The sequence below is a fragment of the Phacochoerus africanus genome, chromosome 14, assembly GCF_016906955.1.
Source record: "Phacochoerus africanus isolate WHEZ1 chromosome 14, ROS_Pafr_v1, whole genome shotgun sequence".
Taxonomy (NCBI): domain Eukaryota; kingdom Metazoa; phylum Chordata; class Mammalia; order Artiodactyla; family Suidae; genus Phacochoerus; species Phacochoerus africanus.
In genome coordinates this window covers 55,567,487-55,579,949 of record NC_062557.1, presented here as the reverse complement: position 1 = coordinate 55,579,949, position 12,463 = coordinate 55,567,487, and the positions used below count along the sequence as shown (strand labels likewise).

At 46.2% G+C, this 12,463-nt stretch overlaps 1 protein-coding gene across 4 annotated transcripts in view; it reads right to left on the bottom strand.

Annotated features, from left to right (window-relative positions):
- Positions 1-12,463, bottom strand: part of DNAH9 (dynein axonemal heavy chain 9) — a 317,109-nt gene that overhangs the window by 212,782 nt on the left and 91,864 nt on the right. For all 4 annotated transcript variants that reach the window (XM_047757317.1, XM_047757315.1, XM_047757318.1 and 1 more), the window contains exons 25-26: positions 10,322-10,561; positions 9,838-9,998 (exon numbers count right to left, since the gene is read on the bottom strand). In XM_047757317.1, the coding sequence (XP_047613273.1) occupies positions 9,838-9,998; positions 10,322-10,561 (401 nt within the window). The remainder of the gene's footprint in view (positions 1-9,837; positions 9,999-10,321; positions 10,562-12,463) is intronic.

Below are 12,463 nucleotides of genomic sequence, written 5' to 3'. Positions count from 1 at the left end.
TTTTGAAAAGACAGAGTTTCTGAATTTTCCTTTAATTTAGTGTGAAATTCCCATATCTCTTTCAGCCTTTGAAAATGAAACCCAGGAAGGCAATTTCCCCAGGCAGAGAGGAAAAGTAGGTGGCATTATTATCCTGCCCGGAGTTTTCCTGCGCAGTGGGGGTCAGGGCAGGGGCTGGCTGCGTTTAACCCTGGTGAGCTGGGCTCACGCAGCTGCGTCACTTTTCCCTATGGACTGAGCTCCCATCAGAGTTGCTGATTTGTTATGTGGGCCACAAGGTGAGGTGAGTCAGGGTTACGGTGAAAAGTGAGGTCTCATCTCCCCTTGCTCGATCACCTTTACCATATGGCAGTGCTTCTCCCCAACACTGGCAACTAGAGCTCCAGAGTTTCGTGTGCAGCCTTAACCATCCCTGCCCTCCTGTGCTGTGTTCTGGCTGCAGATGGGCCCAAGGCCTTCTATCTCTGCCAGCCTCAGGCTACTTCCAGAACTTGGAGGGCTGGCTGCAGCCCTGTCCCCCTGAGCAGGAAAGGCAGCTGCCTGGACTGGAGGTATCCTGGCCCACCAGCCAACTCTCCTCCCCACTCTCTCTCCCGCCCTCTTTCTGTCCCATGACGGCCTCCTCTGCCAGCTGATGGACAAGTCCAGACCTCTGCTTTCTGCAGCAGCAGCAGCAGGGCTCTCAAGGAATCCAGGAGTTCAGAAGCAGAAGATTTCACAAAAATAGAATTCTCACAGAAAAATCAAGAATCTCCCCCCAAAATACTCGTAACTGGGTGTCAATCTCTTTTTGAGCATCTACTAAGATTCTGATTATCACCAGAAGAAGCACTCGGGGAGGAAATGCCAAAATACATACACACTCACACATTCATATGCCTATCTGCCCATAATAACAGAACTCCAAGCTGGAAAGAATTTTCAAGATCAACTCATCCAGTCCCCTTAACTTATAGGTGGATAGACTGAGGTTCAGGGAGGGAGAGTAGGTTGTTTAAGGAGTTCTAATAACTAAGGCAGGGACAGTGTCGATTTAGTTTGGGACATGAGAAAAAAACAAAGACAATAAAGAAACAATTTTCCCCTCTTCTGGGGGGTGGGGGAGGTGGGCTGCCATTTTTCTGGGTCCACTGAGCCAGGAGGAAGTCCTAGTCCTTTGGGGCACACGCTTCTCCTCTAAGATTCCACCGGTGATCTTGTTAGAGAGTTCGTCTCCATAAACATCCAAGCCAGCTGCTTCAATCTGCTCTGTTTCCTAGTGAGGGGGCAGATCATGCTATGATGGTTTAAGGCAAAGGTTCAGGAGCAAGACTCACTATAAAGTGTTTGGGAAACTCAGGCAGGTTAATAAACTTTGGTGCGTTAAAAAAGTGTCACTGGGGCCCAGCACACAGGATTTTCTTTCTACAAAGGAATTTAGATAAATCTGCTGGTGTAAAAACAACTGCAGCAGTTCCCATCATGGCTCAGTGGTTAAGAAACCTGACTAGTATCCATGAGGATGTGGGTTCAATCCTGGCCTCGCTCAGTGGCTTAAGGATCTGGCATTGCTGTGAGCTAAGGTGCAGGTCAAAGAGGCGGCTTGGATCCCGAGTTGCTGTGTGGCTATGGCGCAGGCCAGGCTACAGTTCCGATTCGACCCCTAGCCTGGGAACCTCCATATGCCTCGGGCTCTAAGAAGACAAAAGACAAAACAAGCAAACAAATAAAAAAAACCCAAAAACCCAAACTGCAATTGTGAAAATGGTAAGGAGCCCTTTAAAAAAGAGCCCCTGCCTTAACCAACTTCAACGTGAATATGGATCCATTTAATTTGCTGCTTGTGGGGAACACAGAATCTTTAGTGTTAGAAGAAACTCCTGAGGCTTGGCTCTTTAAACAGGCCAGGCTGTCTCCCACTAAATCCTTCAAATACGATCACGCAGCCTGTTCATCTAGCAAGGCATAGCTTAGTATTTTAGAAGCCAGCCTCTTCCACCACAGGTCAGGTTGAATTGTTTGAAAGGTCTTCCTAATATTGAGCTGAAGTCAGTTTTGCTTTCTTCCGGCAAATGATGTCTATAATGCTTTGTTCTTATCTGACCCTCCAGGCTCTTGTGAGGACAAGATGAGACAAGAGATATGAAAGTGCCTTGGAAAGTAGAAAGCTGATCCTCTTTCCAGGTATTATTTTTTAAGGTAATAAATATATGAAATATAGCTTTCCTTTTTTGATACAGTCATTCAGCTGGCAGATTAAAGAAAATATCAAAGGCACTGTATCTTGATTTCAGCTATAAATGGACGGTGGCTATTCCAGAAATGTGCTCTGGCTAATCCTGGAGTGGGTGAAATCACAGTTGGTTTGTGTTCATGTCCTGTTGGCTCAAAACAGCACTCATTGGGTATCTCACTTCCGTATGTCACAAGAGCAGGTGGCTCCTCTACTGGGGGCCTCATAGGGCCAAAATCAAGACATCAGGTGGCTGGACTCTTATCTGGAACCCCCAGGGAAGAATCTCCTTCCAAGCTCGTTTGAGTTCTTGGCTGAATTAAGTTCTACCAGTTGTAGGACTGGGGTCCTCGGTGGGGCTGGGGCTGGAATCTATGGCTCCCTCCATACTCAAACTCAGCAATGGTATGTTCACTTCTTCTCATGCTTTAAGCCTCTCTGATCTCCCCTTCTGCCCGCAGCCAGGAGTAAGCTCTACTTTTAAGGGCTCACATGGTTATCATACTCAGTCACCTGAATAATTACCTTTTTGCCATAAAGCAAAATATAATCACGTGAATGATATCATTCTATCTATAGTTCTCACCCATACTCAAAGAAAAGGAGGTGATCCGAGGGAAAAGGTCATTGGGGAATCATCCTTAGAATATCACCTACCACATGGTTCAACCACCATCACTGAGGCATGAGCATGAGTACAACAATATCTACCTGGAGGGGGACCTCCAGTGGCAGCCCCAGGACACAGACCCCCCTGATGTTCAATATATCTATAGATAATTTGAATTAAGAAGTAATTGATTAGATAGAAGACAGGCCAAAATTCTAAATAATTTTAACAACTGAAAATGAAACTGAAGAAGAACAAATGCAAATGAATCTTCGAAGCACTTGCATGTACACAGAATGGGGGCAATGTGGTTAGTTGGCAGGTCACAGGAAAAAGACCCAGGGCTTTTGACAGGTTCCCAGCTCAACATAAGAAACAGTACCAATAGAAGAAGAATGTCCTTAGCATCAAACGAGAACAAATCTGTCCCTTTTGTATTATTTTAATATTTAAAAAATTGAAAATTATTTGAAATCCGCGTAAACCCCTCCAGTTCTAAGATCTCCCTTGCCCCCTGTGCTTATGAGGTCCTTTGTCACCTAGTGCTCATCTCTGCCTGTATGAGTTGGTCTTTCTCAGAACGTGACAGGAAGAACTGAGAGCAATGACTGGCACACCATCCACCGAAAATCACACACGCCTAGTCACTAAACTTGAGTAGTTTAATGATGCTTCAGAGTATGTGTATGGTTCAAACATAATGAGAAACTCTAGAAGTGACTTAGAAGAAAGAGAATCAAGAGCAAAATTCTTAGAATTTTTAATACAGGGCAATGGATGGGCAAAAGAGGAGATAAATTCATAAAAACCAATTTTCTCCTATATGCAAGTAAAAAGAAAGTTAAAGATATAATGAAATTAAGCAAAGATTTCTTAGTTACAACACCAAAAGCATGGTCCATAAAAGAAAAAAACTGACAAACTGGACCTTATCAAAGCCAAGAACTTTTGGAGTTCCTGCTGTGGTGTAATGGTTTTGAGAATCTGACTGCAGGAGCTTGAGTTGCTGTGGCGGGGAGGGTTCGATCCCCACCTGGCACAGTGGGTTAAAGGATCTGGGTGTTGCTGCAGCAGCGCTGTAGGTTGCAGCTGTGGTTTGGATTCAGTCCCTGGTCCAGGAACTTCCATGTGCCACGAGAGTGTGGCCATCAAATAAATAAATAAAAAGAAACTAAAAACTTTTGCACTTTAAAAGATGCCATTAAGAAATAAAAAATGAAGAAATAGGCTGGAATAAAATACTTACAAACACATACACAATATATCCAGAATATACAAAAAAGTCTTAGAACTCAAAAAAGAGGACAAAAAATAGACCAGATAACAAAGTCAAACTATGCCAAAGAAGACATACAAGGGTGTTCCCATCGTGGTGCAGTGGAAAAGAATCCGACTAGAAACCATAAGGTCGTGGGTTCAATCCCTGGCCTTGCTCAACAAGTCAAGGATCCAGCGTTGCCAGGAGCTGTGGTGTAGGTCGCAGACATGGCTCGGATCTGGAGTGGCTGTGGCCAGCGGCTACAGCCCTGATTTGACCTCTAGCCTGGGAACCTCCCACATGCCTCAGGTGTGGCCCTAAAAAGCAAAAAAAAAAAAAAAGACATACAAATGGTTAATGAGCACATGATATAATGTAACATTGAAAAATTGATATTTTATATACAGCACATGATTGCAATTTCACTTTTTCAAAATCTGCCTGAGAAGAAAACAGACTGAATATTATACAATAGTTATGTAAGTGACTTTTATTTTCTTTGTTCATAGACGACTAAGTTTTTCACTAAAAATATCAGATAAAAATTTAAGGACATCTGGGTCATATGGTAGTTCTATTTTTAATTTTGGAGGAACGTCATACTGTTTTCCACAGTGACTACATCAGTTTACATTCCCACCAACAGTGAACTAGGGTTCCATTTTCTCAACATCCTTGCCAACATGTATTATTTGTGCTCTTTTTTTGGGGGGAGGTGCTGCACCTGTGGCACATGGAAGTTACTACGGCTGCCAGCCTACGCCACAGCCACAGCCACAGCAACTCCAGATCCGAGCTGCGTCTCCGATCTACACCATAGTTCACGGCCGCACAGGATTCCCAACCTACTGAGCAAGGCCAGGGATCGAACCCGAATCCTCATGGATACTAGTCAGATTTGTTTCTGCTATGTCACAACGGGAATGTCCTATTTGTGGTATTTTTGATGACAGCCCTTCTCAAAGGTGTGAGATGACATCTCATTGTGGTTTGATTCGCATTTCCATGAAGATGAGCATCTTTTGATGCCTGTTGCCCATTTATATGTCTTCTTTGGAAAAAAAAATTTTATTAAAAGCTTCTGCTCATTTTAAAATCAGATTTTTTTTGATATTGAGTTTTACGAGCTAGTTTATATATTTTGGACATTAACCCCTTATCGGACATGTACTTAGCAAATATCTTTTTCCAGTAAATAGGCTGTGTTTTTGTTTCGTTGATGGTTTCCTTAGCTGTGCAAAAAGCTTTTAAAATAATGAGATTTTGCCACTTGCAACAACGTGGATGGTCCTGGAGGGTATCTGCAACAACGTGGATGGTCCTGGAGGGTATCACACTTAGTGAAGTAAGCAGACAAAGAAAGACACATACTGGTATGTTTTCACTTATATGTGAAATCCCAAAAAATAAAATGAATCAATATAACAAAACAGAATCAGACTCAGATACAGAGAACAAACTAGTAGTGGTTATCTATTGGGAGAATGTTGGAGAGAGAGACAGGATGGGACAAGGGGACTGAAGTAGCTACTACTGTGTATAAAATAAATGAGATACAAGATGTAACTTACAGCACAGGGACTATAACCACTATTCTGTAATAACTTTAAATGGAGAACAAGCTACACAAACACTGAATCATTATGGTGTATACCTGAAACTAATGCAACACTGTAAATCAACTATGCTTCAATTAAAAAAAAAAAAAACCTTAAAAAGAAAGTGTAGCCAGCAAATCACCCCAGAGACTCTTGCATCGATTATATCTCACCCACTTGCAGTAGTTCCTTAGAAATTAAAAGGTGCTCAGAATTGATAAGCAGTGGATTAAAACAGCACTTAGAGTACTGGGCTGAAGAAGGGGTGTGAAGGTGAGGGAGGGATGCAAAGGGGCAGGAGATCATCTGAAGGTCAAGAGTCAACCTATGAGAATGGCGCTCGTCCAGCCTGAATTGATACCTTCATTTAGTCCTTCAACTTAGACTTCCGCCAAAGTCCTGTGACAATGGCTGAGCCATTGTACCTACTTATACATTCAAGTCCCATCCAGGCAGTAGGAAATTCCAAAGAAATAGGCAGAATCAGTTGGATGTACTGTAATGCAGTGGTGCTTTTAATGAATGCGCAGAGGTTGTACGGATCAATTGTCCATTTGATTAATTCCTCTGGCAGGAGAGAATTAAATGTACTTAAGCTACACACCAGCAAAAGCTGAATGCTCTTTAAAATGTGATTTTTCTGTGTTGAGGACAGTTTTTTTCTGGGCCAAACATTTCTTGAGATAATAACAGAAGTCAATGAGAAAACGGAGTTTACTGGAAAAACAGCCACTGTGTGCTACTTTGTCGGAAAAGCATCTCAGGTGCAGAACAAGGTCAGGGTCTACGTGGCATTCACCACGATTTGCAGGGAATCTTCCCTTCAGGCCCCTATTTGCATCTTTTCAGAGGGGACGTGAAAAATGCCCGTTTTAGAAATAATTCATTGTCAAAACTTTACCCTTTCCCTCTGCAAGGTATTCAGCACTGGCGTACCAGAGACCTCGAAATCCCAAAGAGGTAATTATCTTCTTCAACTCCTGCACAGGTGTGAAGACCCAGAGGAAAGAGCCGCCTTGTACTTTCTATCACTTACAATGATAACGTCTGATGGGAAAGAAGGAAATATTTTGAATGCTATGGGAAGCTGGGTGTGTTATTCTGAGTCTCAGAAATCATTTCATTGCTTTTACTGAAAGAGTATTTCTTGAATGCCTGTAATTTGCTGGACATGTTGCTGGGTCCTGGGGCAGAGCAGTGAGCCAACCAAAGTCAACATTTTCACGGAACATATAGTTCAGAGAGAGAGACATTAATCAAGTCACTCAAATCTACAACAGCTTCATTATTCTGTTCTAAGTGATGCAAATTCCCAAACCATTAGCTCATAGTCTAAGGCAGGCAAAAAAAACTCACTGCAAAAGAGAAGACTGTAGCAGATGTCCTTCCTGTTTAGGGCAGGTGTCTTGCTGAGAATCATAGAGACAAAGACACATGAGGCTTGAGGTGGGAACACTTTTCCTTGAGCCCACAGAGAATGAGCCCCTCCAACTGATCATGCCCCAGTCTGGCCCAAGTAAAACCCCTAAGATGCCCAGAGCTGCCGCTGCCTTTCCCGCCCCAGCTGCAGAGAAGGCTGCGTCTCCCTCCAAACTGACATCATCTGCCTTTTGTCCTCAGCTGGGGCAGGGAGCAGGGTGGGTGCCCAACCAGAGCCGAAGACAGCATGGCTGCTCCTTCTTTGGGAGCCAAGGCACAGACGGAGTCTTGTGTGGGTCCCTCCTCCCAATCGACCTCCTCTTCCTGATGCCCTGGTTCTTCTGATCTGGGTTTTCAATATCCGACCACTGTTCATTCATTGGCAGATAATAATTCAACATCTACCAGGTATTGGTGATGTCAGCCACAAACAAGACAGACAGTGGTTCCTGTGAGCAAAAAGTTTACATTCCAAAGGGGACCGCCAGCAGTAAGCAAGAAGGCCAGTTCATTTCAGAATGTAGGGAATGCTAAAAGAGTTATTGTCGTGTGCGTGTGAGCGCGCACACGTGCATGTGTGTGTGTGTGTGTGTATGTGTGTGTGTGTGTGTGTATGGTGGGTGGGGGTGTGTGGGAGAGGTTATCTTTCAGCAACCGTGGTAAAGGAAGGTTTCCTCAGAGCTAAAAGCAGAGCAAGAAAGGATGAGAGGAGTTCCCATGGTGGCTCAGTGGTTAACAAATCCGACTAGGAACCATGAGGTTGCGGGTTTGATCCCTGGCCTTGCTCAGTGGGTTGAGGATCCAGCACCACCATGAGCTGTGGTGTAGGTTGCAGACGCGGCTTGGATCTGGCGTTGCTGTTGCTCTGGCGTAGGCTGGCAGCAACAGCTCCGATTGGACCCCTAGCTTGGGAACCTCCATATGCCATTGGTGCAGCCCTAAAAGGACAAAAGACCAAAAAAAAAAAAAAGAAAAAAAAAAGAAAGGATGAGAAGGTGACAGTGGAGCAGAGAGCACGGAGAAGGGCACTGCAGGCAGAGGGCACCATGTGTTATTAAAGGCTGAACACGGAACTGAACTCCAAGATTCGAGGAACAGAAAGGAGGCCAGGGTGGTTGGAGCACAGGACGAGACGCGGAATTTCTGGGCTCCATGAGGAATTCAGATTTTAGTCTCAATGCAGTGGAGAGCGACTGGAGGTACTGGTGTGACCTCTGCAGGCTCCCAGGAAAGAGAGGTGCAAGGGCAAACGGGGAGTGGTTTGAGTGGGATCTGGGTGAAGATCTTTCCAAGTTGGGCAGGAAAGTGAAGTCAAGAAATGGAAAAGCCTGCGGGGAGAGGGACCATGAGGTCTTACTCCACGGCTGATGCTGGGATTTCCTATGTCCCTCTTCCTCTTCATTCCATGAGCCCAGTGATTACGACTTGGCTGAATGTTACTTGGAAACATATCTGAGGACTTATCCAGCATATAAATGATAACACTTGAATTAGGCAGTGAAAAAATTAAGTAAAAGATGACAGATTCTGTTTGGCCATTTTAACCTTCAAAATGTACGACAATCTCTTCATTGCCTCCAAGACCCTTACTAGGGTGAGCGAGTCACTCAGGCAGCTGTTTCTGGAGAAGAAGAGATTTAGTGTCCTGTGGAATTATAAGAGCAAAGGGTACCAGGTCTTACCAGAATTTATAGAAAACCTTGCAGAATTAACGTTCCACTTCTCACATGGACCATGACCTTATCCCCTGCCCTTTCTCTCCTTTGCCCAATTTCTACATCAGATGAATCTTCATAAAATAAGTTTTCATTATTTTGCTCCCCTGGTCAAAAACTTTCAATCGTGCATTGCTCCTTACTGGAGAGAGACTGTGACTTTCACAGCTCACAGTCGGACTCTGCCCCGTCTTCCCAGCATTGCTACAGACTACATCTCCCAAAGTCCCCATTTCAGAGACGTGACTTGAGTTTTCCCATATCCATGGTCTTTGCCCACAAAATTCCAACTTCCCTTGTGGTTTTCAGTAGTTCTTTAACTCTGGGGGATCCCTGACTACTTTAACAATGAATAAGTGCTACAGAACCTTTCAATAGAAGTGACCCCGGCACAGATTCTGTACAATTTCATGGATACTCTGAGAGTCACTCTCCAACCTACTCAAGTCCTACCGGAGTCCTACGCAGCCTTCAAGGCCCAGATCGGATGCCCAGATGCCATCTTCACCCTTCAGTGCTCCCCGCCCCCTTCTTCCCACAGTGAGTGGGACACTCTGTGCTCAGAGGGCTTATTGCTAAGTCACTTGGTTGGAGATTTGCAGCACACGGCTTTGTGCCCTATTTTATACTATGGCCTTACACGTTTTCCCCTTGTGTGATTTAAATTTCCATCTACAAACACCTTATTTCCCCCTCAACAGAACTGGAGTTTAAGTTTTAATCATCTTTGTATTTTCAGTGACTAGTTCAGTGCCTGGCGTGAGAATTCAGGTGTGCGGGGCTGCCCAGTCATTCCTCAAAAAGTCTTGACTCACCGATTGGCTCCGGGGTTTGTTCTGATAAAGGCTCTCTCCTACAGCCTTTCAGTTTTATTTTACATCTATTGGGTTCAGTCTGCCCCTCACCCCGCCCCCGCAGCTCCGTGGATAAATAGCAAGGGACAGGGGCCTTGACCCTGGAAGGCCATCATAGGGCTGAGCCAGAGGGCAGCAGGGCTCTCTGTCCATGCTGGTGGCGGTGCTCACCTGTCTGTCAAAGGCGTGATCACCAGGCGAGGGGTATTTCCTAGGTACTCATAGGAGTATAGAAACTGGGCATCACAGATGTTGGCAAAGCAGTGTTTGGCTTCATCATCCCAACGATGCCGCAGCTGGGACAGCCAGAGGAAGGCATGGGCACTGTCCACCTGGAGAGGGCAGCAGAGGAGGTGGGTAAACCACAGGATTCAACAGGCAGCCAGCGGCCCCTGGGCCACAGGCTTCCCAGGGCTCTGGGGGGCACACCCGTCAAGAGAGCTGTACGCCGCCCGCCACAGCACGAGCCACTCAGCTTATGCTCTTCTACCGGGGTCTTAAGGGTAGGAGCAGCCGCCGTGATCCTCTCCCAGCTCCCTGGCCAGCTCAGGGTTTGGGGCCCCCATGTTTTGGTCACATGTGAGCGTCTCCCTAACCCCAAACCCGGGGTGCAGCTGCCCACGAAGAGCGACACGCCTGAAGGCGTGGGACTCACCTTCTGAGCAATCATCTTCGCCACCACGTCCCGGGCGTGCACACCGATGGTGCATATGGCCATGATCTTCTGCCGGTCCCCCGTGCAGAGCTGGCCGAGCAGCAGCGTGATGAGGGCTTTGAGCTGGGCCACCTGCTTCTTGTAATAGTCCTTCATGGCGTTCTCATAGCCTTCCTCCAGTCTGGCAAATGCCATGCCCACCTCTGTGGTCCACCATATCTGAGTGCAGGTCAGGGCCACCTGTGGCACCAAGAGTCACTTAGTGAGGCCATTACCAGACTGTCCCCAAAGCCAGCCCACTCACCGCACAGCAAGGGCCGAGAATGTAACTGTGGGTGACAGACACCCTCCCTCTTCTACCAGCACCGAGACATGGAGCCAAACGCCTCTCAGTCCTCGGAGATGTGAAGTGGGGGAGGCACTTTCTGCTCTTGAAAAATGTATCCCTTGGTTGAGAAGTCAAAGGTGCCCTCCGGCCACTGTCAGTGGCTTTTAGAAACTGCTACACGGGTATTACTGGGTTTACTTCCCAGGCAGAAGAGTCTTTCCTGCACTGGAAGGATAACAAAGTGTTGCTTGAACATCTCAGCCATACCAGGTGTTTGCTCTGGTCTCCTGGAACCTCTCACGCTGGGACTACTCTAGTTTAGTGAGCCATTGCTGAACACGGGTGGCTTATTTTTTCTTGCCCATAGTACTTTCACTACATTTAAAAAATTTCTTAAAACCTGTAACTTTCAACAGCCTACTCCTGGAGGTCGGGATGAATGACACTGAAATTCAAAGTGGTCAATATGATTTGTATTCTTCAGAGATTCAAGGTAAACACATGGAAAAGGGGATTTTAACGAATGTTTCTTCTGTTTGCTGAGAAACTTCGTATGGAAAATTCGTCACTTTGATTATCCATGGTGGAGAATTTAGAGACACTGGTTATCGGGGGGACCACTTGGTTTGGGAGACAGTGCTCTGGATGGCGACTGTCACAACAGCAGGGGGCACCACGCTTTCTTGCCTCAAAACTCCGATTCAGGTAAACAAGGAATCCTGGTGGGAATTATCCCCCCTGTGAAGTAGAGAATCCTGCTGTAGAAAAAGCACCACTCCCTGATTTCTCTGTTTCTGCTGTGGATTCTGACATACTGGGCTTTGTTAGAGCAGTTCCTCCTGCACTAGGATGTTGCTGGGACAGCTTGAGTGTGATACGTGAATTCTACTGGTAAAACAATCCCCATCCCTTCTGCAGTGCTGGCTTATGTCTCTTACGTCTGTCTACACTCGCCGTAACACTTTCCCACCTTCTTCTCACTGCTCAACCTCGGGCAATGGGGCCTCTTCTCCACCACTCCACTGAAGTGGCCTCGCCAAGTTCACAGACATTCCTTAGCCTCTTTCTTTTGCTTGATCTCTTCGATGTGTGTGGCACAACTGACCTCTGACCTGCTATCAACACTTGCTGTTTAGGTTTCCACGACTACCGTTCCCCAGGGCTCCTTCTATCTGAAAAGGGACTGCTTCTCAATCTGCTGTTCTGGCTTCTCCTTGCCTACTCAGCCTTTGCACAACGTGCAGGGGTTGCTTCTGCACCCTCACTGGTCTGCATATGTCCTATGGGGTGGGGGGGTCTTCTCTACTCCTAGGGCTTCAGTAACCACCAGACATCTGTAACCTCCAAATGTACCAACACGAGTCCTGGCCAAGAACGGAGAGGAAGGAGAGGTACACTGCAGCCAGTCACTAAAAATCTCAGCAGCACTCCTCTCTCTCTTCTTACCCTCCTGAGATCCCAGCAAAGGATATGGACATATCTTGGAACCAAGTCAGACTCCCTAACGTGGTCTGTAAGAACTGTCTTCACGTTTCCCCTCCAGAATCCACCTGCTGCCTCTTGCTCCCCGTCCCCTACGTCCCCTACTCTCGCTTCCTCAAACACATCACGCTCCCCCTTGCCTCTGAGCCCTTGCTCTTCCCACGCGTGGCTGTTCTTTTCCTCCACCTTCCACTTGGGAAGTCCTATTTCTTTCTTTTCTTTTCTTTTGTTTTTGGTAAGTTGTATTTCAAAGCTCAGCTTAGATATCATATCCTCAGGAGGGTGGTCCCAGAGGGCCCGAGCCCCCTCTGTTACCACCCCAGGTCCCATCT